Below are 27,676 nucleotides of genomic sequence, written 5' to 3'. Positions count from 1 at the left end.
CACCAATACCTTACCCCCAATACCGTGTGCTTTAAGTTTGCACACTAACCTCCTGTGTGGGACCTTGTCAAAAGCCTTCTGAAAATCCAAATATACCACATCCACTGGTTCTCCCCTATCCATTCTACTAGTTACATCCTCAAAAAATTCTATGAGATTCGTCAGACATGATTTTCCTTTCACAAATCCATGCTGACTTTGTCCGATCATTTCACCGCTTTCCAAATGTGCTGTTATCACATCCTTGATAACTGACTCCAGCAGTTTCCCCACCACCGACGTTAGGCTAACCGGTCTATAGTTCCCCGGTTTCTCTCTCCCTCCTTTTTTAAAAAGTGGAGTTACATTAGCCACCCTCCAATCCTCAGGAACTAGTCCAGAATCTAACGAGTTTTGAAAAATTATCACTAATGCATCCACTATTTCTTGGGCTACTTCCTTAAGCACCCTGGGATGCAGACCATCTGGCCCTGGGGATTTATCTGCCTTCAATCCCTTCAATTTACCTAACACCACTTCCCTACTAACATGTATTTCGCTCAGTTCCTCCATCTCACTGGACCCTCTGTCCCCTACTATTTCTGGAAGATTATTTATGTCCTCCTTAGTGAAGACAGAACCAAAGTAATTATTCAATTGGTTTGCCATGTCCTTGCTCCCCATAATCAATTCACCTGTTTCTGTCTGCAGGGGACCTACATTTGTCTTTACCAGTCTTTTCCTTTTCACATATTTATAAAAGCTTTTACAGTCCGTTTTTATGTTTCCTGCCAGTTTTCTCTCATGATCTTTTTTCCCCTTCCTAATTAAGCCCTTTGTCCTCCTCTGCTGAACTCTGAATTTCTCCCAGTCCTCAGGTGATCCACTTCCTCTGGCTAATTTGTACGCTTCTTCTTTGGAATTGATACTATCCCTAATTTCTCTTGTCAGCCACGGGTGCACTACCTTCCTTGATTTATTCTTTTGCCAAACTGGGATGAACAATTGTTGTAGTTCATCCATGCAACCTTTAAATGCTTGCCATTGCATATCCACCGTCAATCCTTTAAGTGTCATTTGCCAGTCTATCTTAGGTAATTCACGTCTCATACCTTCAAAGTTACCCCTCTTTAAGTTCAGAACCTTTGTTTCTGAATTAACTATGTCACTCTCCATCTTAATGAAGAATTCCACCATATTATGGTCACTCTTACCCAAGGGGCCTCTCACGACAAGATCGCTAATTAACCCTTCCTCATTGCTCAAAACCCAGTCCAGAATAGCCTGCTCTCTAGTTGGTTCCTCGACATGTTGGTTCTGGATCATTGGAACCTCTTTTGGGGCAGGTGTGTCCTATACAAAAAGGACGGGTTGCACCTGAATCCCAAGGGGACCAAAATCCTGGCTGGAAGGTTTGCTAAGGCTACTGGGGCGAGCTTACTCTAGAATTGTTGGGCAGTGGGAACCGAACTGAAGAGGCTGGGGAAGAGGCGGTTGGCTCACAAATAGAGAAAGCTTGGAGACAGTGTGTGAGGGAGGATAGGCAGGTGATAGAGAAGGGACGTGCTCAGACCAACGGTTTGAGATGTGCCTATTTTAATGCAAGGAGTTTTGTGAACAAAGCAGATGAGCTTAGAGCGTGGATCAGTACTTGGAACTATGATGTGGAAGCCATTACAGAGACTTGGATGGCTCAGGGATAGAAATGGTTACTTCAAGTGCCGGGTTTTAGATGTTTCAGAAAGGACAGGGAGGGAGGCAAAAGAGGTGGGGGCGTGGCACTGTTGATCAGAGATAGTGTCATGGCTGCAGAAAAGGAGGAAGTCATGGAGGGATTGTCTACGGAGTCTCTGTGGGTGAAGGTTAGGAACAGGAAGGGGTCAATAACTCTACTGGGTGTTTTTTATAGGCTGCCCAGTAGTAACAGGGATATCGAGGAGAAGATAGGGAAACAGATCCTGGAACGGTGTAATAATAACTCAGTTGTTGTGATGGGAGATTTTAATTTCCCAAATATTGATTGACATCTCTCTACAGCAAAGGGGTTTAGATGGGGTGGAGTTTGTTAGCTGTGTTCAGGAAGGTTTCTTGACACAATATGTAGATAGGCCTACAAGAGGAGAGACTGTACTTGATTTAGAATTGGGAAATGTATCTGGTCAGGTGTCAAATCTCTCAGTGGGAGTGCATTTTGGAGATAATGATCATAGTTCTATCTCCTTTACAATAGCATTAGAGAGAGATAGGAACAGACAAGTTCAAAAAGTGTTTAATTGGAGTAAGGGGAATTATGAGGCTATTAGGCAGGAAATTGGAAGCTTAAGTTAGGAACAGATGTCCTCAAGGAAAAGTACGGAAGAAATGTGACAAATATTCAGAGGATATCTGTGTGGAGTTCTGCATAGGTACGTTCCAATGAGACAGGGAAGGTACAGTAGGGTACAGGAACCATGGTGTACAAAGGCTGTATTAAATCTAGTCAAGAAGAAAAGAAAAGCTTACAAAAGGTTCAGAGAGCTAGGTAATGTTAGGGATCTAGAAGATTATAAGGCTAATAGGAAGGAGATTAAAAAGGAAATTAGGAGAGCCAGAAGGGGCCATGAGAAGGCCTTGGTGGGCAGGATTAAGGAAAACCCCAAGGCATTCTACAAGTATGTGAAGAGCAAGAGGATAAGATGGGAGAGAATAGGACCTATCAAGTGTGACAGTGGGAAAATATGTACGGAACCGGAGGAAATAGCAGAGATACTTAATGAATACTTTACTTCAGTATTCACTATAGAAAAGGATCTTGGTGATTTTAGTTGTAGGGTTCTCAGTCATATTAGATGGACTGTTAGCTGTTAATAGCTTATTACAAAATGGCTTCTCTGAAGTGTTATAATAAAATGGCTTCTCGTACCGTTAACTGCTGAGTAAGGGGTTCTCTGTGGCAGCATGTTTGGGTTATAATTATTGATAATGGAAATTGTATTTGCTTGCTAGCCAATGGAAGTCATGTTATGTTATCTTGTATGTGTGTGCTGAGCTGAAGATTACGGGCTTTTTCAGGAGGCGAGCGGAGAGGACAGACGTGCGGGGAACAAACAGCAGTTCCAGGGCGGCAGATACCGAACCCCTGCGGTTCGGATGGTGGCCGAAGTCTTGGGAGGATGTTGTGGATAGAATCGGAGGCGTGAGCTCCAACGTATTAAAATATTATGTACACAAAACTGATAAATTTACTTACTTGGTTCCTTTTCTTTTAGTTGTTTCTACTAACCCATCATTACGCATTGCTATAAAGTATATTTCATTACTCGCACTTTGTCTATTGTTTGATATTGGTGTCACTGCTGATATTTGGGGGTCTCACACTGTATCCGCACCAAGCGTTTACACTGTTTGGCGGGGGTCGATGGCTATTCATCCTAGACAACGGGAGTCAGGTGGAGTTTAAGAGGTTACATTGTGGGAGCTCGTCCGGGATCTGAATTCTGTAGGGATACGGTGTAAGTTACCCATTTAAATTAGAAGAGATGGACTCGGATAAGATTGAACTTCGGTGTGAGATCGAGGAAGTACCGGTTAATCATGCCTGCGTATTAAGTGGGGTGGATACGTGTACCTCAGGCGATGTGTTAATTCGATGTTTTGAGTATGGTCAGAGCTATCGGTAAGGTTGAAATTGTAAGCAGAAAGGTTGGTGAAACAGGGGACTCAGCCATTGTGCTGGTACAAACTAGTGTTGACGTCAAGGAATTGGGACTGCCGCCGTGTATAGGTGACCTCGGTGAGGCGGGGCTATGGGACGTGCACGCTGTCACGGAGGAAGGGTCTAATGGGACACAAGAGAAATTGCCCGAAGCTGGGAGCGGTGATTTTAGAGAGCAGGTCCAATCGTTTTTGAAGGATGAAGGAAGGGAGAGGTCAGATTTGGAGAATGTAATTAGTTCTCATTCCCCACGGAAGGGGAGGGCTCTGAGTTGGCCTCAGCCATTAGCTCCCTGGTGAACAGGGCAGTGGGTTCGCGACAGAAGTTAAGAATTTTCTCAGGGAGGGCACCCATCCCCGAAGGGGAGGATGATTATGAGACCTAGATAGAACATACCTCTCAGTTGCTAGGTGAGTGGCAGTGTTCTGAGGAGGAGAAGCGGCAAAGATTGGGGGACAGTTTGAGAAGGGTGGCAGCTGAGGTGGTAAAAGGCGTGAAAGTTAACCAGCCCTTGGCTTCTTGGAGGGAGTGTCTAGATGCATTAGAGAAGGCTTTGGGGCTGACAGGAGGCACAGTGGAGCTTTTAGGGGGAATTCAGAATTTGCATCAGGAGAAAGGGGAAAAGCTTTCTGAGTAGCTTCTCCGGCTAGAGTGAAGGCTAAATTGCTTGAGGCGCCGGGGGGGTCATTTTGGGGGATGAGGTAGATAGGATAAGGGTCGACCAGGTAGTCAGGGGTGCACAGAGACATGATGCGATCACTACGTGTTTCCAGCAATCCCGTAGAGCGTGTTCCTCCCCCCCGCCCCCGTTTTTTGTTCAGTTGCTCAGAAAGATAAGGGAGGAGGAGGACGAATTGGAAGCAGAAGAGGTGCGGTCCTCGGTAGTAGCTCCTTGTGGTGAAATGACCGGGGCCAGCTCCTCGCGGGGGATAGCAAAAGGGGTCGCGGCTGGTGGAGTCTCTCCGCCGGAAGGGACTAGCGGAGAAGGCCCCTCCCGGGCGGGACGGACAGCACTGAGGCCAGGTGGAGGTTGGGGTCCCGCGAGGCGAGGCGTGTGCTATAACTGCAGGGAAGAGGGGCACTTCAGGTGAGAATGTGAATGGCAGGGAGCCCCTCAGAGGGAGAGTCCCCGGGTGTCCCAGCAGGAAAGGGGCTTGGGAAACTTAGAGGGGACTCAGTGAGGGAACGGACTGGAGTCTCTGGGAAAATACGTTCCCAACAATGTGCCGCGGAACCATCGAGAGGAAAAGACCCTATCCCAGAAGGATTGGTGGGGCCCCGATCCAACGTGTCGATACGGATCGAGGGGATAGATGCAAAAGCCATCCTCGACACGGGGTCGCAGGTTACATTACTGTACTGGTCGTTTTACAATCAGGATCTGGCGCACTTACCCCTGACCCCTTTCAGTGCACTGGAAATTTGGGGTATGGTGATCACCTGTACAATGGCTATTTGTCTGTGAAACTGGAGTTCCTGGAAGCTGAGGTGAGGGTGCCTGAGGCTCATGAGGCCCTGGTACCGGTTTGCCCAGATCCCAGTGAGACTGGGGGTGTGTCAATTGTGGTGGGGACCAACACCCCTATTGTGCAGGGACTCCTGGGATCCTTGAAGGAGAAGGTGGGTGACTTTTTGGAGACCCTGTCAGTGCACCCAGTGTTCCGAGCCGCTTTTGTGGAATCATGGGGTCACCCTGGGCTGGACACGGCAGGTGAACGAGGCACTATGTGATGTGCCCAGTCGAAGCCCAGGCTGGTACGGCCTGGTGAAGTAGCCAGAGTGATGTGGATTCCTAGATTCCCAGGAGTGCCTGAGGGTGAAGCCCTTTTAGTGGACACCCTGGAAGATCTCGAAGGGGAGTCGAGATTCCCTGCTTGGGTGCTGGTGAGACCCAAGTTGCAGAAGCCCTCGGTGGTACAGGCACGCAGGCTAGTGGTGATTGTCAGGAACACGACTGCATGGGAGGTCACCTTTAGGCTAGGGATGCCCCTGGCGCATTTGTTCCCGGTGACGGTGATGCATAGCGCCCCCATGAGGCCAGTTGGGGGGGAGCTGTCGGGAGTAAGGCCTAAGTTGGCCACTGATGCTTTCAAATTTAGGGCATCACCTGTGCCGGAGGATTGGAAGCGGGGTCTGGTGGAGAAGTTGTTGAGGATGACAGATGTTTTTTCCCTTGACGAGTTTGATGTGGGTTGTTCCAGGAGCACTCACCACACCATACGGGTGACTGAGGATACTCTGTTTAGGGAACGATCACGGCGTCTGGCCCCTGCAGATGTGGAAGACGTGCAGCAGCATTTGTGTAAGTTGAAGGCGGCTGAGATCATCATGGAGTCCCGAAGCCCTTATGCATCTCCTATCGTAGTGACCCAGAAGAATGGGAAGGTTCATACGTATGTGGACTATAGGACACTGAACAGGCGCATGGTCCCAGATCAGTACACGGTCCCCCGGGTCGAAGACGTGCTGGCCTGTCTGAGTGGGGCGAAGTGGTTCAGTGTGTTGGATTTGAGGAGTAGATATTATCGGATCCTGATGAGTGAGTCCAATAAGGAGAAGACGGCCTTCATATGCCCTTTGGGATTTTTCCCATTTGAAAGGATGCCCCAGGGCGTATCAGGGGCCCCTGCCACCTTCCAGAGGGTCATGGAGAAGACAGTGGGGGATATGAACCTGCTCAAAGTGCTGGTATATTTGGACGACCTCACAGTATTTGGATCCACCTTGGAAGACCACGAAGCGAGACTGATGAAGGTGCTGAACCGGCTGAAGCAGGAAGGGTTAAATCTTTCCCTGGACAAGTGCCAGTTCTGCCAGACGTTTGTTGGCTATGTTGGACACATTGTCTCGCGATTGGAGTAGCGACCGACCCGGCTAAGATTGAGGCAGTGACCACCTGACCGAGGCCCCAGACCGTGAGCATTCTGCACTCGTTTCTGGGGTTCTGTGGATACTGTCGGAGGTTCATGAAGGGCTGCACCAAAGTGAGTCATCCCTTGAACCAGCTTCTGCGAGGCTACCCTCCCCTGGGACAGAGGGGGAAAGGGAGGAAAGAACGAGAGATTGGAGAATATTTGAACCCGCCAGAGCCCTTCGGACAGAGATGGGATGACCAATGTGAAGTGGCTTTCCAGTCACCGAAGGAGACGCTGACTCAGACGCTGGTACTGGCTTTTGCGGACCCCCGATTGCCCCATGTGTTACACACTGACGCCAGCCATGAGGGGTTAGTGGCCGTTTTATATCAGGGTCAGCGCGCTGGGCTGAGGCCTGTAGCATTTGTCAGCTGGAGTTTGTTGCCCTCAGAGAGAAACTATCCCACTCACAAATTGGAGTTCCTGGTGTTGAAATGGGCAGTGGTGGATAAGCAGAGTGACTATCTCTACGGGGCCTAGTTTGAGGTGAGGACAGACAACAACCCGTTCACCTACATCCTGTTGGGGGGGATGACTTACCTGGGACAAGCTGCAGCAGCCAGATCTCTGGCACTAGTCTGGTTCTGCAGTGCAGAAGGGAGGGTGGAAAAAGAGGAGAGCAGTAGTGATAGGGGACTCGATAGTTAGAGGTACAGATAGGAGGTTCTGTGGTCATGACAGAGAATCCAGGATGATTTGTTGCCTCCCGGGTGCCAGGGTCAAGGATGTCTCTGATCGCTTGCATGACATTCTCAAGTGGGAGGGTGATCAGCCAGATGTCGTGGTGCACATCGGTACCAATGACATAGCAAGGAAGAGTGAGGAGGTCCTGGAGAGTGAGTATAGAGAGCTTGGTAGGAAGTTGAAAAGCAGGACCTTGAGGGTGGTAATCTCAGGATTGCTACCTGTGCTAGTGAGGGTAAGAATAGGATGCTCTGGAGGATGAACAAGTGGCTGAGGAACTGGTGTAGGGGGCAGGGTTTCAGATTTCAGGATCATTGGGAAGTTTTCTGGGGCAGGTGGGACCTGTACAAGAGAGACGGGTTACACTTGAACTACAAGGGGACCAATATCCTTTCAGGAAGGTTTGTTAGTGCTGTTAGGGAGGCTTTAAACCAGATTTGCAGGGGGATGGGAACCAGAGTGCCAGAGCTGACAGTGTGGCTGGGGTGAAAATAAATGATGTTAAAAGTTCAAGCAAAGCTGCAAATAGAAAGGTTGTGAGTGGTGGTAAAAATCTTCTGAGGTGTATATATTTCAATGCTAGGAGTATTGCGGGGAAGGCGGATGAGTTGAGGGCGTGGATTGACACGTGGAATTATTACGTTATAGCAATTAGTGAAACTTGGCTACAGGAGGGGCAGAACTGGCAGCTTAATATTCCAGGGTTCCAATGTTTCAGACGTGATCGAGGCAGAGGAATGAAAGGTGGGGGAGTAGCATTGCTTGTCAGGGAAAATATTACAGCAGTGCTCAGGCAGGACAGATTAGAGGACTTGTCTACTGAGTCCTTACGGGTGGAGCTGAGAAACAGGAAAGGTATGGCCACATTAGTGGGGTTGTATTATAGACCACCCAATAGTCAGCGAGAATTGGAGGAGCAAATCTGCAGAAAGATAGCTGGCAACTGCAGGAAACGTAAAGTTGTGGTGGTAGGGGATTTTAATTTTCCATATATTGATTGGGACTCCCATACTGTTAGGGGTCTAGATGGGTTAGAGTTTGTAAAATGTGTTCAGGAAAGTTTTCTAAATCAGTATATAGAGGTACCAACTAGAGGGGATGCAATATTGGATCTCCTGTTAGGAAACGAGTTAGGACAAGTGACAGAAGTGTGTGAAGGGGAGCACTTTGGTTCCAGTGATCATAACACCATTAGTTTCAACTTGATCATGGACAAGGATAGATCTGGTCCTAGGGTTGAGGTTCTGAACTGGAAGAAGGCCAAATTTGAAGAAATGAGAAAGGATCTAAAAGGCGTGGGTTGGGACAGGTTGTTCTCTGGCAAGGATGTGATCAGTAAGTGGGAAGCCTTCAAAGGAGAAATTTTGAGAGTGCAGAGCTTGTATGTTCCTGTCAGGATTAAAGGCAAAGTGAACAGGAATAAGGAGCCTTGGTTCTCAAGGGATATTGCAACTCTGATAAAGAAGGAGAAGAGAGTTGTACGACATGTATAGGAGGAAATGGAGTAAATAAGGTGCTTGAGGAGTATAAGAAGTGCAAGAAAATACTTAAGTAAGAAATCAGGAGGGCTAAAAGAGGACATGAGGGTGCCTTGGCAGTCAAAGTGAAGGATAATCCAAAGAGCTTTTACAGGTATATTAAGAGTAAAAAGATTGTAAGGGATAAAATTGGTCCTCTTGAAGATCAGAGTGGTCAGCTATGTGCGAAACCAAAAGAAATGGGGGAGATCTTAAATGAGTTTTGTGTGTCTGTCTTTACTAAGGAAACAGGCATTAAGTCTATGGAATTAAGGGAAACAAGTAGTGAGATCATGGAAATTGTACAGATTGAAAAGAAGGAGATGCTTGCTATCTTGAGGCAAATTAAGGTGGATAAATCCCCAGGACCTGACAGGGTATTCCCTTGGACCTTGAAGGGGACTAGTGTTGAAATTGCAGGGGCCCTGGCAGATATACTTAAAATGTCGGTGTCTATGGGTGAGGTGCTGGAGGATTGGAGAGTAGTTCATGGTGTTCCGTTGTTTAAAAAAGGATCAAAAAGTAATCCGGGAAATTATAGGCCAGTAAGTTTGACGTCGGTAGTGGGTAAGTTATTGGAGGGAGTACTAAGAGACAGAATCTACAAGCATTTGGATAGACAGGGACTTATTAGGGAGAGTCAACATGGCTTTATGCATGGTAGGTCATGTTTGACCAATCTATTGGAATTTTTCGAGGAGGTTACCAGGAAAGTGGATGAAGGGAAGGCAGTGGATGTTGTCTACATGGACTTCAGTAAGGCCTTTGACAAGGTCCCGCATGGGAGGTTATTTAGGAAAATTCAGTCGCTAGGTGTACATGGAGAGGTGGTAAATTGGATTAGACATTGGCTCAATGGAAGAAGCCAAAGAGTGGTAGTAGAGAATTGCTTCTCAGAGCGGAGGCCTGTGACTAGTGGTGTGCCACACGGATCAGTGCTAGGTCCATTGTTATTTGTCATCTATATCAATGATCTGGATGATAATGTGGTAAATTGGATCAGCAAATTTGCTGATGATACAAAGGTTGGAGGTGTAGTGGACAGTGAGGAAGGTTTTCAGAGCCTGCAGAGGGACTTGGACCAGCTGGGAAAATGGGCTGAAAAATGGCAGATGGAGTTTAATACAGACAAGTGTGAGGTATTGCACTTTGGAAGGACAAACCAAGTTAGAACATACAGGGTAAATGGTAAGGCACTGAGGAGTGCAGTGGAACAGGGGGATCTGGGAATACAGATACAAAATTCCCTAAAAGTGGCGTCACAGGTAGATAGGGTCGTAAAGAGAGCTTTTGGTACATTGGCCTTTATTAATCAAAGTATTGAGTATAAGAGCTGGAATGTTATGATGAGGTTGTATAAGGTATTGGTGAGGCCGAATCTGGAGTATTGTGTTCAGTTTTGGTCACCAAATTACAGGAAGGATATAAATAAGGTTGAAAGAGTGCAGAGAAGGTTTACAAGGACTTTGCCGGGACTTGAGAAACTCAGTTATAGAGAAAGGTTGAATAGGTTAGGACTTTATTCCCTGGAGCGTAGAAGAAAGAGGGAGATTTGATAGAGGTATATAAAATTATGATGGGTATAGACAGAATGAATGCAAGCAGGCTTTTTCCACTGAGGCAAGGGGAGAAAAAAACCAGAGGACATGGGTTAAGGGTGAGGGGGGAAAAGTTTAAAGGGAACATTAGGGGGGGGCTTCTTCACACAGAGAGTGGTGGGAGTATGGAATGAGCTGCCAGACGAGGTGGTAAATGCGGGTTCTTTTTTAAACATTTAAGAATAAATTGGACAGATACATGGATGGGAGGTGTATGGAGGGATATGTTCCGTGTGCAGGTCAGTGGGACTAGGCAGAAAATAGTTCGGCACAGCCAAGAAGGGCCAAAAGGCCTGTTACCGTGCTGTAGTTTTTCTATGGTTTTCTATCCTGATCTCGGCAAAACTGGATGCCACAGGTCATCGGTGGCTGGCAGCCTTGTCTGTGTATTATTTCAGCCTGAAGTACCTGCTGGGGAGCCGGAATGTCAACGCGGATGCGCTGTCCCGATGGGGGCATGAGGGGCTGGAGAAGGACGATGAGTGGGAGAGTGTTCCTGCATCCGGGGTGAAGGCAATGTGCCAGTTTGCTATCACCGTGCAGGCTGAGGAGGAGGAGAGGCCAGATTGAGCAGTGGATTCATTGGGGGTCCCGATGACACCCTGCCCCTAGTTTATTGTGACCTGACTGCTCTGAAGACCACGCAGCTGCCAGGATTAAGCCCTGGGGAAGTGGCCGCTGCTCAGCGAGATGACACAGACTAGGCCCTGTCTGGCATGCGGTGGAAGAGGGGGATATGACACTGGCAGAGAAGGCTAAGCACGGTTAAGTGTCCCTGTTACCGAGAGAATGACCTCGGTTGAGGTTGAAGAACCAAATGTTATACTGGGTACCGGGTGATGTACCCCCGGACCGACCTCGGTGTTGGCAGCTGGTCCTGCCAGAGAAGTATCGGAGGTTGGGTTGAAGTCCCTCCATGATGACTCTGGACATTTGGGAGTGGAAAAGACCTGTGGATTGCTCAAGGATCGGTATTACTGGGCCCGAATGAGGACGGAGGTTGAAGAGTACAGCAAATCCTGCATTCGTTGCATACGGCAGAAGACGCTGCCCGGGTAGGCTGCCTTTTTGTCCCACTTGCATAGTGCGGGGCCTTTGGACCTGGTGTGTATGGATTTCTTGGCCAAAGAACCCGATGCCAGCAACACGGAAAATGTCTTGGTCATCACAGACCACTATGTGGTCAAACTTTTCCTACCAAGGATCAGAGGGCGACTACAGTGGTGAAAGTGCTATGGGAGAAGTATTTTGTGCATTATGGCCTTCCTCGGAGGATACATAGGACGAGACTTTGAGAGTAAGCTCATCTGAGTTACTGGGCATGCTGGAGGTTGAGAAATCGAGGACCGCGCCCTATCATCTGCAGGGCGATCCCCAGCCGGAAAGGTTTAATCAGACACTGCTAGACATGCTCTGGACTCTGGAGATCAGCAAGAAGAATCGTTGGATTCGACATATTGGGCACCTTGTTCACTGTTACAACTGTACATGCAATGAAGCTACTGGTTACTTGCCCTATTATCTTATGTTTAGGCATGAGGCAAGGTTGCCCATTGACCTTTGTTTCGGGACTGAAGTGGGTGAGGTATCACCGAAGTCTTACTTGAAGTATGTGTCTGATATGAGGAAAGAACTGTAAAAAGCTTACGTGTTGGCCGGGGAGGCGGCCGTCCGGCAGAATCGGGGAAATAAGAGGAAGTATGGCCAGAAAGTAAAGTTCTCTCAACTCCTACCGGGAGACCGAGTCCTCATCAGCAATCTGGGATTACTGGGAAAACACAAGCTGCCTGATCACTGGGAAGCCACGCCCTATGTGGTGGAGAGTCAGATGCCAAACCTACTGGTTTTCTGGGTGCTGCCTGAGGATGGAAAAGGGCCCATCAATATTCTCCACCGTAATTACCTGTTGTCCCTGGGGCAAGATGTACAGGTAGAGTGGGAGCCTGTTGAGGAGGCTGTACCCAATACCAGGACTCTGTGTCCCCGTAGGGTGGAGGACACGCCTACCCCGGGAGAGATGGGCCCAAGCCCAGCCTCTGTGAGGGATACTGATTCGGAGGATGATGTCTGGGATGGTTGGTACATTCTGCCATTCGCTGATACTCCTGTGATGGAGGAAGAAACTCCTGGCCTTTCCCTCACTGGGTTAGACGAGGTAAGAGGGGCTAGTGAGAGGCAGTCCGTGGTACCGCAGGGCGCTGGAGGAGAGGATGTAGGGCCTGAACCAGAGATAGAGGGTTCTGAGGTGCAGAGGGGCTTGGGTGACCGCTCGAGGGAGGGTTCGCCTCGTAGTTTCGAAGGGTCCCCTGTAGTGTGTGAGGCAGAAGAGTTAGAAGAGGGGGTACATAGGTCTCAGAGGAGTTGGAACCCCTCCACCCTGCCCCGGAGAGGAGGACAGGGTGTATTCTCTACTGTTTTGGGGAGTCATGTCACTGCTTCCTGCACATGGATAGGGCTGTGTGTTCTGAAGGAAGGGGTGGCAAATTATTTGAATGTCATGAGGGCATGACTTTATTCGGTGGGGGCAGAACGTAGGGTTCTTAGTGATATTAGATGGACTGTTAACTGTTAATTGCTTATTACAAAATGGCTTCTCTGAAGTGTTTTCTTGTACCGTTAACTGCTGAGTCGGGGGTTCTCTGTGGCAGCATGTTTGGGTTATAATTAATGATAATGGAAATTGTATTCATTTGCTAGCCAATGGAAGTCATGTTATGCTACCTTGTATATGTGTGCTGAGCTGAGGATCGTGGGCTTTTTCAGGAGGCAAGTGGAGAGGACGGACGTGCGGGAACGGATTACGGTTCCAGGGTGGCAGATACTGGACCTCGGCGATTCGGATGGTGGCTGAAGTCTCGGAAGGACATTGTGGATAGAATCGGAGGCGTGAGCTCCAACGTATTAAAATATTACGTGCACAAAACTAATAAATTTACTTACTCGGCCCCTTTTCTTTTAGTTGTTTCTACTAACACATCATTACGAATTGCTATAAAGTATATTTTGTTACTCGCACTTTGTCTATTGTTTGATATCAGTGTCGCTGCTGATATTTGGGGGTCTCACACCATATCCACATCAAGCATTTACACTGTTTGGCGGGGGTCAAAAGCTATTCACCCTAGACAACGGGAGTCAGGTGGGGTTAAAGAGGTTACATAGTGATAACTTGCTGCAGACTGAAAAGCTTAAGCATTTAGATATTAAGAAAGAGGATGTGCTGGAGCCTTTGGAAAGCATCAAGTTGGATAAGTTGCCAGGACCGGATGAGATGTACCCCAGGCTACTGTGGGAGGTGAGGGAGGAGATTGCTGAATCTCTGACCTGAGACTCTGATGATGATCTTTGAATCATCAATGGGAACAGGAGAGGTTCCGGAGGATTGGAAGGCTGCGGATGTTGTTCCTTTATTCAAGAAAGGGAGTAGAGATAACCAAGGAAATTATAGACCAGTGGTCGTAACTTGATGGAGAAGATCCTGAGAGGCAGGATTTATGACATTTGGAGAGGTATAATATGATTAGGAATAGTCAGCATGGCTTTGTCAAAGGCAGGTCACGTCTTACGAGCATGATTGAATATTTTGAGGATGTGACTAAACACATTGATGATGGTAGAGCAGTAGATGTAGTGTATATGGATTTCAGCAAGGCATTTGGTAAGGTACCCCATGCAAGGCTTATTGAGAAAGTAAGGAGGCATGGGATCCAAGGGTACATTGCTTTGTGGATCCAGAACTGGCTTGCCCATAGAAGGCAAAAAGTGGTTGTAGACAGGTCATATTCTGCATGGAGATCAGTGACCAGTGGTCTGCCGCAGGGAGCTGTTCTGGGACCCTTACTCTTCATGATTTTTATAAATGTCCTGAGGAAGTGGAGGGATGGGTTAGTAAGTTTCCTGATGACACAAAGGTTGGAGGTGTTGTGGATAGTGTGGAGGTCTGTCAGAGGTTACAGCGGGACATTGATAGGATGCAAAACTGGGCTGAGAAGTGGCAGATGGAGTTTAACCCAGACAAGTGTGGTGTTTCATTTTGGTAGGACAAATATGATGGCAGAATATGGTATTAATGGTAATACTCTTGGCAGTGTGGAGGATCAGAGGGATTTTGGGGTCCGAGTCCATAGGACGCTCAAAGCAGCTGCGCAGGTTGACTCTGTGGTTAAGAAGGCATACGGTGTATTGGCCTTCATTAATCGTGGAATTGTACTTAGGAGCCGAGAGGTAATGTTGCAGCTGTGTAGGACCCTGGTCAGGCCCCACTTGGAGTACTGTGCTCAGTTCTGGTCGCCTCACTACAGGAAGGATGTGGAAGCCATAGAAAGGGTGCAGAGGAGATTTACAAGGATGTAGCTTGGATTGGGGAGCATGCCTTATGAAAACAGGTTGAGTAAACTCGGCCTTTTCTCCTTGGAGCGATGGAAGATCAGAGGTGACCTGATAGAGATGTATAAGATGATGAGAGGCACTGATCGTGCGGATAGTCAGAGGCTTTTTTCCCAGGGCTGAAATGGTTGCCACAAGAGGACACAGGTTTAAAGTGCTGGGGAGTAGGTACAGAGGAGATGTCAGGGATATATTTTTTATGTAGAGAATGGTGAGTGTGTGGAATGGGCTGCCGGCAATGGTGGTGGAGGCAGATATGATAGGGTCTTTTAAGAGACATTTGGATAGGTACATTAAGCTTAGAAAAAAAGAGGGCTATGGGTAAGCCTAGTAATTTCTAAAGTAGGGACATCTTCCACACAACTTTGTGGGCCGAAGGGCCTGTATTGTGCTGTAGGTTTTCTATGTTTCTGTGGAACACATTTCACACTCTAGAATTGTGTTCATTGTCCACCAGGAATTCCCAGATTTGCTAGCAGATTACTTTTAAGTGATGTGGCTGAACAAATAATTTTCAACCTGGAATTTCGTTCTCTAAAATAACAAAGAAAATTGCAATCATCATTTCATCTGACAACATGTAAAGTTGCTGGATTTAGACGTTATCCATACACTGAATTCCAAGCTCTGTGCATATGACACAGATCTCGAAACTCAGTTTCTGGACAACATCTTATGATCCTTCAGCTTGTTGTGTCGGTCCATGTGCTGGCTCTGTTTTAAAACACCCAAGGTCAGCATCTAAGACCTAAATATTGTAAACGTTGTGACATTTATTGCTGTGATGTTGTCTACTTACTCTGGATTTCAGAATTTAAATTTGGTCTGCTAAAATGCTACTGCAGATTAGTACATACAATATAGAATATAGAACAGAACATTACAGCGCAGGAACAGGACAGTGGGCCCACAGTGTTGTGCTGAACCAGCTAAAAAGCAAATCAAAAACACCCAAACACTAATCCCTGCTACCTACACTATGTCCATATCCCTCCATCTTCCTTACATCCATGTGCCTACCTAAACGTTACTTAGGAGCCTCGACTGTATTTGCATCTACCACCATACCAGGCAGCGCGTTCCAGGCATCCACCATTCTCTGAGTGAAAAAACTTACCCCTCACACCCCCCTTCAACCTATCCCCTCTCACCTTCAATGCATGCCCTCTGGTATTAGACATTTCAACCCTGGGAAACAGAAACTCTCTGTCCACTGTATGTATACAACTCATAATCTTATAAATCTCTGTCAGATCTCCCCTCAGCCTCCGGCACTCCAGAGAAAACAGCCCAAGTTTATTCAGCAGCTCGTGATAGCACATTCCGTCTAAACCAGGCAGCGTCCTGGTGAACCTCTTCTCTATCTTCTCCAAAGTTCAACATCCTTCCCATAGTGGGGCAACCACAACTGCATGCAATACTCCAGATGTGGCCTAACCTATAAATTTGCATCATAAGCTCCTGACTATTGAACTCAGTGCCTTGACTAATAAGAGCAAGCATTTCATCTTAACCACATTATCGACCTGCTGCTGGGCCAGATGGATTTCGCTGTGAATTTTAGAAGAAATTCTGTGATATCCTTGCCCCACTTCTCCTCAGAGTGATGTCCTTCTCTGAGAGATAAAGCCTTGCCTAGGACATTGTACGAGGCTAACATTTCCCTCATTTTAGAGAAAGGTAAAGAGGGAACAGACCCAGCCAGCTCTAGGCCCATTGCACTCCAGAATTTTGATAGAAAGTTAATTACTAAAATGCTGGCTAACCGACTAAATAAGCATTTCTCATCTATCATTCATCCTGATCAGACAAGATTTGTCCCGGGTGGGTTCTCTTTTTCCAATGTCAGATGCCTCCTTAATACTATATATGCTGATCATGGGAAAGCTAATGGGGCAGCAATTTTAGCTCTTGATGCACAAAAGGCTTTTGACTAGATTGAGTGGTCTTACATGCTTGAGTCACTGTACAGGTTTGGGTTCGGCAAGTCATTTGTATCTTGGGTAAAACTGATATATGCCAGCCCAGTGTGTTCTATTATAACTAATGGTGACAATTCAACTCTGTGTCCCCTACACGGTTCAGCCCAGCGGGGCGCCCTCTCTCGCCGGCCCTTTTTGTCGTCGCGGTAGAGGCCCTCGCCTTAAAAATACGAAGTCACCCAAATATTCTGGGTTTGAAAGTAGGAGGTATTGAAACACTTACTAGTTTATATGCTGACGATGTGATACTCTACTTACAAAACCCAGAAAAGTCAGTCCCTCCTCTTCTAGATTTAATCACCTCTTTTGGCAGACTATCAGGATACTCAATCAATTGGACAAAAAATGACTTTGTGCCCCTCTCCAACGACTACACGCGGGGTTTTTCGGAAAGTGTCCCATTCAAAGTAGTTAAAGATCACTTTACTTACCTCGGCTTGACAATCCCCAAAGATCCTAAATTAATATTTAAATTAAACTTCGCAGAGTTTATTTCAAAACTTAAACAGAATATAAAAAACCCTACCTCTGTCCATGATTGGTCGTATAATTTCAATTAAAATGATTTCTCTTCCTAGGTTTCTCTATCTTTGTCAAAATCTCCCCATTTTTCTTATATCAGCTTTCTTTAAAGGGTTGGACTCCATAATATTGTCCTATATTTGGAATTATAAGAATCACAGTATTTCAAAAATTCATTTACAAAAGCCCAAGTCTGAAGAAGGGCTGGGATTACCTGTATTTAGACACTATTATTGGGCTGTTAATGCTAGGGCTTTAATGATTTGGCAACAGGGGGCTCCGGATAACCTAGCCCCTGGGGCTCCCTTGTGGCTATGTATGGGGTCCAACTCTGTTGTCAATTCCTCCTTTCCAACCATGCTGTTCTCCAAGTTAGAGAGGCCTGGGACTTCAAAAGGTTTCAGTTTTGTTTTGAAAAATTCCGTCAGAATTCTAAATCTGATTAAGAGTGTTCTGAATTTACTAGAGACCCCTGTACAAACACCAATCTGTTTCAATCACTCCTTTCCATAAAACCTACCATGCTTGGAGGGAGAAGGGTCTAGTTTCTATTGAAGACCTGTACATAGAGGGACGGTTTGCAACATTTAGACTGCTGAAACAGAAACTTGAGCTGCCTCATTCGCACTTTTTTTGTTATTTGCAAATTAGACACTACATTCAATCTAAGATTTGTAATTTTGAAATCCTTCCAGGGAAACATGCTTTTTGATATTTTAAAGAACCCTCCTGACTCCAGGCATCTCGTTTCTAAGTTTGTACATTTGTTTGATAATTGCACTGTAGTGTCTACTGTGAAGATTAGGGATGCCTGGAGAGAGGAGTTGGGCATTGAATTATCTGAAGCTGCCTGGGATAAGTGTTTCTCTATGATACAGGCTTGCTCTGTTAACAGGAGGCACCAACTGATCCAGTTTAAAGTTGTCCACTGTCTCCATTACTCTAAACTTAGATTGCACAGGATTTACCCTTCTGTCTCACCAATGTGTGATAGATGCCAAGGGACGGAAGCCACGTTGTCACACACCTTTTGGTTTTGCCCATTACTGCCTGGATTTTGGTCCAAAATATTCGATGGTACTCAAAGGCCTATAAAAGATCCTTCCCCTTGGAGGCTGGTCTCGCTATATTTGGCTGCTCGCAATCTACTATTTGTTTCCCTGCAGCCATACAACAGTCTCTTATGCTGGGGATGATTGTTGCCAAAAGACTTATCTTGATGAAATGGAAATCACCTTCTCCCCCTTCCTTTCGGAGATGGATGGCTGATATTATCTCAGTCATACAAATGGAGAAACTTAGGTCCTTGAGAACCAATTCAATTAAAAAATTTTCGACTATCTGGGATCCATTTCTCGCCTACCTGGACGAGACCGTGGGTAGATGAGCAATTTCCCCCCAGCTGATTTCTCACCGCCCTCATTTGAGATTTAATATTTGGTATTTTTGAGCACTTTTTGTACAATAGGCATCCTTCTAATGTTATGTCTTCTTTTATTTTTGCTTATTTCTTTTTTATACATGTCTGAGCTGGTATGTTTTTGTAGATCTCATTGTTTTTTTTTGAAAATTTTGAAAATAAAGAACTTAAAAAAAAACAATTCGCTTTGGACCGCACACATCTTAATCTTCTGGATTAGCCTCCCATGAGGGACTTTGTCAAATGCCTTACTAAAATCAGTGTAGACAACATCCACTGACCTACTGTCATCATTCTCTCTCGTCACCTTGTCAAAAAACTCAGTCAAGTTGGTAAGGTATGACCTGCCATCACAAAGCCATGCTGGCTCTCCCTAATTATGCCATGGGTTTCCAAATGCTTATATAACCAATCCCTAAGAATTTTCTCCAATAATTTCCCTACAACTGACATGAGACTCACCAGTCTATAGTTCCCAGATTTTCCCTTGTTCCCTTCTTAAATAGAGGTACAACATTAGTCTCTGGGACTTTGCCTGTGTCCAGAGAGGACATGAAATATACTGGTCAAGGACCCAGCAATCTCATCTCTTGCCTCCTTCAAAAACCTGGGATAAATCCCATCAGGCCCTGGGAACTTATCCACCTTAATACTCATTAGGAAGCCCAAACTTTGACCTTTATACACCCTAATGTATTTATACATTCAGCACTGATCTCCTGGTCCTCCACATCCTTTTCCTTAGTAAATACTGAAGCAAAGTACTCATTAAGTACCTCACTCTCATTCTCCACATCCAAGCACATGTTCTCCTCTTTACCCTTGAGTGGTCTCTCCCTGTCCCTAGTTATCCTCTTGCTCTTGATGTATGTGTAGAATGTCATGGGACTCACCTTAATCCTACTTGCCAAAGACTTTGTATGACCTCTCTGGCTTTTCTTAATTCCCTTCCTTAGTTCTTTTCTGGTTTGTTTATAATCTTCATGTGCTGTTTGGCGTGAGGAGGTTAGTTCACAACAGGGGGATGGGAACCAGTGCAGAGAGACAGAGGGGTGTAAAGTGAGGGTAGAAGCAAAAAGTACTAAGGAGAAAAGTAAAAGTGGCAGGCCGACAAATCCAGGGCAAGCATTAAAAAGGGCCACTTTTCAACATTATTGTATAAGGGCTAAGAGAGTTGTAAAAGAGCGCCTGAAGGCTTTGTGTGTCAATGCAAGGAGCATTCGTAATAAGGTGGATGAATTGAAAGTGCAGATTGTTATTAATGATTATGATATAGTTGGGATCACAGAGACATGGCTCCAGGGTGACCAAGGATGGGAGCTCAACGTTCAGGGATATTCAATATTCAGGAGGGATAGACATGAAGGAAGGGAGGTGGGATGGCGTTGCTGGTTAAAGAAGAGATTAACGCAATAGAAAGGAAGGACATAAGCCGGGAAGATGTGGAATCGATATGGGTAGAGCTGCGTAACACTAAGGGGCAGAAGACGCTGGTGGGAGTTGTGTACAGGCCACCTAACAGTAGTAGTGAGGTCGGAGATGGTATTAAACATGAAATTAAAAATGTGTGCAATAAAGGAACAGCAGTTATAACAGGTGACTTCAATCTACATGTAGATTGGGTGAACCAAATTGGTAAAGGTGCTGAGGAAGAGGATTTCTTGGAATGTATGCGGGATGGTTTTTTGAATCAACATGTCGAGGAACCAACTAGAGAGCAGGCTATTCTGGACTGGGTTTTAAGCAATGAGGAAGGGTTAATTAGCAATCTTGTCGTGAGAGGCCCCTTGGGTAAGAGTGACCATAATATGGTGGAATTCTTCATTAAGATGGAGAGTGACATAGTTAATTCAGAAACAAAGGTTCTGAACTTAAAGAGGGGTGACTTTGAAGGTATGAGACGTGAATTAGCTAAGATAGACTGACAAATGACACTTAAAGGATTGACGGTGGATATGCAATGGCAAGCATTTAAAGGTTGCATGGATGAACTACAACAATTGTTCATCCCATTTTGGCAAAAGAATAAATCAAGGAAGATAGTGCACCCGTGGCTGACAAGAGAAATTAGGGATAGTATCAATTCCAAAGAAGAAGCATACAAATTAGCCAGAGGAAGTGGCTCACCTGAGGACTGGGAGAAATTCAGGGTTCAGCAGAGGAGGACAAAGGGCTTAATTAGGAAGGGGAAAAAAGATTATGAGAGAAAACTGGCAGGGAACATAAAAACTGATTGTAAAAGCTTTTATAGATATGTAAAAAGGAAAAGACTGGTAAAGACAAATGTAGGTCCCCTACAGACAGAAACAGGTGAATTGATTATGGGGAACAACGACATGGCAGACCAATTGAATAATTACTTTGGTTCTGTCTTCACTAAGGAGGACATAAATAATCTTCGAGAAATAGAGGGGGACAGAGGGTCCAGTGAGATGGAGGAACTGAGCGAAATACATGTTAGTAGGGAAGTGGTGTTAGGTAAATTGAAGGGATTGAAGGCAGATAAATCCCCAGGGCCAGATGGTCTGCATCCTAGAGTGCTTAAGGAAGTAGCCCAAGAAATAGTGGATGCATTAGTGATAATTTTTCAAAACTCGTTAGATTCTGGACTAGTTCCTGAGGATTGGAGGGTGGCTAATGTAACCCCACTTTTTAAAAAAGGAGGGAGAGAGAAACCGGGGAATTATAGACTGGTTAGCCTAACGTCGGTGGTGGGGAAACTGCTGGAGTCAGTTATCAAAGATGTGATAACAGCACATTTGGAAAGTGGTGAAATCATCGGACAAAGTCAGCATGGATTTGTGAAAGGAAGATTATGTCTGACGAATCTCATAGAATTTTTTGAGGATGTAACTAGTAGAGTGGATAGGGGAGAACCAGTGGATGTGGTATATTTGGATTTTCAAAAGGCTTTTGACAAGGTCCCACACAGGAGATTAGTGTGCAAACTTAAAGCACACGGTATTGGGGGTAAGGTATTGATGTGGATGGAGAATTGGTTAGCAGACAGGAAGCAAAGAGTGGGAATAAACAGGACCTTTTCAGAATGGCAGGCGGTGACTAGTGGGGTACCGCAAGGCTCAGTGCTGGGACCCCAGTTGTTTACAATATATATTAATGACTTGGATGAGGGAATTAAATGCAGCATCTCCAAGTTTGCGGATGACACGAAGCTGGGTGGCAGTGTTAGCTGTGAGGAGGATGCTAAGAGGATGCAGGGTGACTTGGATAGGTTGGGTGAGTGGGCAAATTCATGGCAGATGCAATTTAATGTGGATAAATGTGAAGTTATCCACTTTGGTGGCAAAAATAGGAAAACAGATTATTATCTGAATGGTGGCCGATTAGGAAAAGGGGAGGTGCAACGAGACCTGGGTGTCATTATACACCAGTCATTGAAAGTGGGCATGCAGGTACAGCAGGCGGTGAAAAAGGCGAATGGTATGCTGGCATTTATAGCAAGAGGATTCGAGTACAGGAGCAGGGAGGTACTACTGCAGTTGTACAAGGCCTTGGTGAGACCACACCTGGAGTATTGTGTGCAGTTTTGGTCCCCTAAATTGAGGAAAGACATCCTTGCCATAGAGGGAGTACAAAGAAGGTTCACCAGATTGATTCCTGGGATGGCAGGACTTTCATATGAAGAAAGACTGGATGAACTGGGCTTGTACTCGTTGGAATTTAGAAGATTGAGGGGGGATCTGATTGAAACGTATAAAATCCTAAAGGGATTGGACAGGCTAGATGCAGGAAGATTGTTCCCGATGTTGGGGAAGTCCAGAAGGAGGGGTCACAGTTTGAGGATAAAGGGGAAGCCTTTTAGGACCGAGATTAGGAAAAACTTCTTCACACAGAGAGTGGTGAATCTGTGGAATTCTCTGCCACAGGAAACAGTTGAGGCCAGTTCAGTGGCTATATTTAAGAGGGAGTTAGATATGGCCCTTGTGGCTACAGGGATCAGGGGGTATGCAGGGAAGGCTGGGGCGGGGTTCTGAGTTGGATGATCAGCCATGATCATAATAAATGGCGGTGCAGGCTCGAAGGGCCAAATGGCCTACTCCTGCACCTATTTTCTATGTTTCTATGATCCTGACTTCAGAAGCTTTTCATACTTTCCCTTTTTCTTCTTGACTAATCACCTCTCGGCACATCCAAGGTTCTCTTATCTTTCCATCCTCTTCCTTCCTTCTAAAATGAATGTGCCTTTCCTGTATACTGTGCAATTGATCTTTAAACACCCTCCATATGTCTGATGTGGACTTGCTAGAGAAAAGGTGTTTCCCAATTAACTCCTCTTAGTTCCTGCCTAATGCCTTCATAATTTGCCATACTCCAATTGAAAACTCTCCCACAAGGATATTACTTATCCTTATCTATAGCTATTCTAAAAGTTAAGGAGTTGTGGTCACTGTTCCCTAACTGCTCACCCATTGATAGTCAGTCACCTGGCCAGGCTCATTACCCAACAATTAGTGCTTGTATGTTGTCTGTTTGATTGGGGTAATATTATTAAGCCGTTCCTAGTGAAACCTAGCCTAGGTTAGATCAGCAAGCCTGGGAAATACTCCCAGGATGTCTGAGCATGTCATCTGCAGTAAGTTGGTCATCTGCCCAGATGAAGAAACTGTAATGAATATTCTAAGGAATCTGCTGACCTGTCTGGTGGTAAAATTGCTGATGTAGCTTCACGGTCCCATTGATCTGGCTTCTTCCTGATCCCTCCAACTCTGTGGAGTTGGCATGTTCTCATTCCGACTGGATAGGGTTCCCCTGAGTACCCAGGCTTTCCTCCCCCATCCCATCCCAACTACATGCTGGCTGGTAGTTAATCAATCACTGTAAATTACCCCAAGGGTAGAGAGTGCAAGGATAATGAAGGGTGTTTAAAGGGATGGTGTGCAAGAATGGTTACAAGAGAAGTATGTGCAGGAATGTGATTAATGGGACTGCTTCTGAGAGTCAGCATGAACAGTTGATGTGTCAAATGGTCTCCTCTATATTCTACAAGAGAATTAGTGTGTTAGAGTTAGTGATTCTGTAATTTTCTCTCAGTGATGCTCACAAAGAGATGCCAGCAAATCACTCAAAGACCTTTTTTTTAAACAAGGTACAAATATATCAGGTGCTTTATGACTTCTGGACTATTTCTGTTTTTTTTCTATTACACTGGCAATCGAAAATCAAGAACAACACATCTTTCACCTGCACATGAGGCAGAATAATAAAACCTCCTAATCATCTAGTTGTGTTCTTTACTCCTAGAACAGAGCTGTCATTGATAGGTGTATCAGAAAGCAGTCACTGTATCAGTAATTTCTTTAAAATAGCACCCTAAGTAAGTTCACGGAAGAAGGCAGCTTTTGTTGTCCGAGAACATGCACTATTTTTTAAATCCTTGACAGAATGGAATTTAGTGATTGCGCCAATCCTATCAGCAAGTGGTGCACCTGGCTTTGCTCTTGATCTTGAATCCTCAGGAAACCAAGCAAGTGAGAAAACACTGAGTGTGTAACCACTATACCTGCCCCAATAGAAAGAGAGAAATAATGTAAAGCACACCAAAAATCCGGGGACTCAACAGCAAAATATAAATGAGGAAATTAATGAACTATTTCTGCATGAGATTGAAGAAGCAGGTTTTTATAGCGTGCAGTTTACTTGTTAAATATAAAGATGAAGCAAAAACGCTTAACTTCCTATTTTGCCAACAAAACCAAATGAAACTCTGAACACAGACACACAAATCGTTATAATGTTCTTAAGTAGATCTTTGACATTAAAAGGTCTCTGTAAAAATAAGAACCCTTTTGGCTTTCCAACCACAACAGATAATAGTCAAGTGATTCATAAGAATACAAGAAGTCCTTTAAGTTTACTTGGGACTGTTGTTAAAAAACATATAATTTGGTTAAATATTTATCTTTTGAAAATATCAAATTTATTTTATGTTTGTTATAATTGAATTCTTCAGTGAAATAATATTCTATCTTGATTGTTCAAGTTTAAGCTATTCTTCACTTACCATGTCCTCGTTCCTCTGCTAAATTCCACTTCTTTCAAACAGTACACTAGTTGTTAAATAACTAATTCTAAATATTGACTCAGTTAATCAATCATTTGGAATTCCAGTTTTTTCCTGATGACAGTAGATACAAATCTGAATGAAACTGGTTCAGTGTGCTTCAAATTTTATTCCTGGTCTGCTTTGAGCTCATAGATTAAATTCATAATCAGCTGAAAAACAGGTTATATTGCATATTTAGAGATAATTAAATATTCATCTTTTATTGCCACCTGATTGAAAATCTGCTCTTCACCCACCTCTTGTCTTTTTTGTTTAAGAAGTCTTCTTTCTCTTTTGTTTTTGCATGTTATTTTCACTCTGTGTCCCCTAGTTCATCACCTACTCAATTAAAGAGAATAGTTTTTCTCCAACTATTCCCCTACACGATCTTAAGTATCTCAATCAGACCATCTCACAATCTCTTCTGATTAAAGGAGTCAAAGCACAGCTATTCCAGTCTACAGAACCTATCATTCCTGAAATCTCCTCAGTGAATCTCTTCTGTATCCTCTCCAAAGCCTTCACATTTTTCCAAGAATATGCCCCACCAGGACTGGGGGCAACATTACAATTGTGGCATTGTTGGTATTTTATGAAGGTTAATCTTTATTTCCTTACTCTTGTGCCCTACACTCCTTTTATAAAGCCAGGGATGAAATGTGCTCTTTTAACTTCTTTAGGTACTTGGACAAGTACGTGCTTTCGAGGAAAATGGGCCAAACACGGGCAAATGGGACAATTGGTCAAGGCGAAGCAGATGGACTGAAATGCCCATATCCATATTCTATTTCACCGTTAACATCCCCCACCCATTTTATAACTGTTCAGGTTACGGAAATTCTCTTTCATAGAATCCACAAATCACTACCCAAAAAATTGTGATAGTGAATAAACTTGAGATATGGAATAAAGTTCATCTTTGTGGAATTTATAAAAAAAAACCTAAATAAATCAACTCGGTTTCTTAAAACTTATCTTTCTTGACCCATGTGCAGACGACATACATTCACATATAAGAAAATTGTGATGCCAACTGCTTTCTTGGAACACAACATCTCCAAAACGCGGGGGTCACCTGTACTGAGCAGATACAGTAAATCCCATAAGACAAAGGAGCAGAAGTCGGCCATTCGGCCCATCCAGTCTGCTCCGCCATTTTATCCTGAGCTGATCCATTCTCCCATTTAGTCCCACTCCCTTGCCTTCTCACCATAACCTTTGATGCCCTGGCTACTCAGATACCTATCGATTTCTGCCTTAAATACACCCAATGACTTGGTCTCCACTGCCACCTGTGGCAACAAATTCCATAGATTCACCATCCTCTGGCTAAAAAAATTTCTTTTCATCTCTGTTCTGAATGGGCACCCTTCAATCCTTAATTTATGCCCTCTCGTACTAGACTCCTCCATCATGGGAAACAATTTTGCCACATCCACTCTGTCCATGCCTTTCAACACTTGAAATGTTTCTGTGAGGACCCCGTTATTCTTCTAAACTCCAAAGAATACGGTCCAAGAGCAGACAAATGTTCCTCATATGTTAACCCTCTCATTCCCAGAAACATTCTAGTGAATCTTCTCTGAACCCTCTCCAAGGTCAGCACATCCTTTCTTAAATAAGAAGCCCAAAAATGCCCACAGTACTCCAAGTGATGTCTTACCAGTGCCTTATAGAGCCTCAACATCACATCCCTGCTCCTATACTCTATTCCTCTAAAAGTGAATGCCAAATTGCATTCGCCTTCTTCACCACCGACTCAATCTGGAGGTTAACCTTAAGGGTATCCTGCATGAGGTCCCGTTGCATCTCAGAACTTTGAATTCTCTCCCCATTTATATAATAGTCTGCCCATTTATTTCTTCTGCCAAAGTGCATAACCATACACTTTCCAACATTGTATTTCATTTGCCACTTCTTTGTCCATTCTTCCAATCTATCCAAGTCTCTCTGCAGACTCTCCATTTCCTCAGCACTACCGACCCCTCCACCTATCTTTGTATCCTCAGCAAACTTAACACAAAGCCATCTATTCCATAATCCAAATCGTTGATGTACAACGTAAAAAGCGGCCCCCAACACAGACCCCTGTGGAACACCACTGGTAATCGGCAGCCAACCAGAATAGGATCCCTTTATTCCCACTCTCTGTTTCCTGCCAATCAGCCAACGCTCTATCCACGTATGTAACTTTCCCGTAATTCCATGGGCTCTTATCTTGTTAAGCAGCCTCATGCGTGGCACCTTGTCAAGGGCCTTCTGAAAATCCAAATATACAACATCCACTGCATCTCCCTTGTCTAGCCTACTTGTAATTTCCTCAAAAAATTGCAATAGGTTTGTCAGGCAGGATTTTCCTTTAAGGAATCCATGCTGAGTTCTGCCTATCTTGTCATATGTCTCCAGGTACTCTGTAACCTCATCCTTGACAATCGACTCCAGCAACTTCCCAACCACAGGTCAGCTAACAGGTCTATAATTTCCTTTTTGCTTCCTTGCTCCCTTCTTAAATAGCAGAGTGACATTTGCAATCTTCCAGTCTTCCGGAACCTTGCCAGTATCTATTGAATTTTGAAAGATCATCGCTAATGCCTCCGCAATCTCCACAGCTACTTCCTTCAGAACACGGTGGTGCATTCCATCTGGTCCTAGAGATTTATCTACCTTTAGACTATTCAGTTTCCTGAGTCTCTGTCGTAATTGTGACTGCAACCACTTCTCTTCCCTGACATCCTTGAGTAACCGGTATACTGCTGATGTCTTCCTCAGTGAAGACTGATACACAATACTCGTTCAGTTTCTCTGCCATCTCCTCATCCCCCATTACAATTTCTCCAGCATCATTTTCTATCGGTCCTATATCTACTCTCACCTGTCTTTTACTTTTTATATACTTGAAAAAGCTTTTAGTATCC

At 44.9% G+C, this 27,676-nt stretch overlaps 1 protein-coding gene across 1 annotated transcript in view; it reads right to left on the bottom strand.

Annotated features, from left to right (window-relative positions):
- Positions 1–24,748, bottom strand: part of LOC140196438 (coagulation factor IX) — a 49,381-nt gene extending 24,633 nt beyond the window's left edge. The window contains exon 1 of the mRNA XM_072255665.1: positions 24,720–24,748. Coding sequence (XP_072111766.1) covers positions 24,720–24,722 — 3 coding nt within the window. The 5' untranslated portion in view covers positions 24,723–24,748. The remainder of the gene's footprint in view (positions 1–24,719) is intronic.
- Positions 24,749–27,676: the final 2,928 nt, after the last annotated feature.

This window comes from Mobula birostris, chromosome 4 (genome assembly GCF_030028105.1).
Source record: "Mobula birostris isolate sMobBir1 chromosome 4, sMobBir1.hap1, whole genome shotgun sequence".
Classification (NCBI taxonomy): Eukaryota; Metazoa; Chordata; class Chondrichthyes; order Myliobatiformes; family Myliobatidae; genus Mobula; species Mobula birostris.
This window is presented reverse-complemented; position numbering and strand designations above follow the sequence as displayed.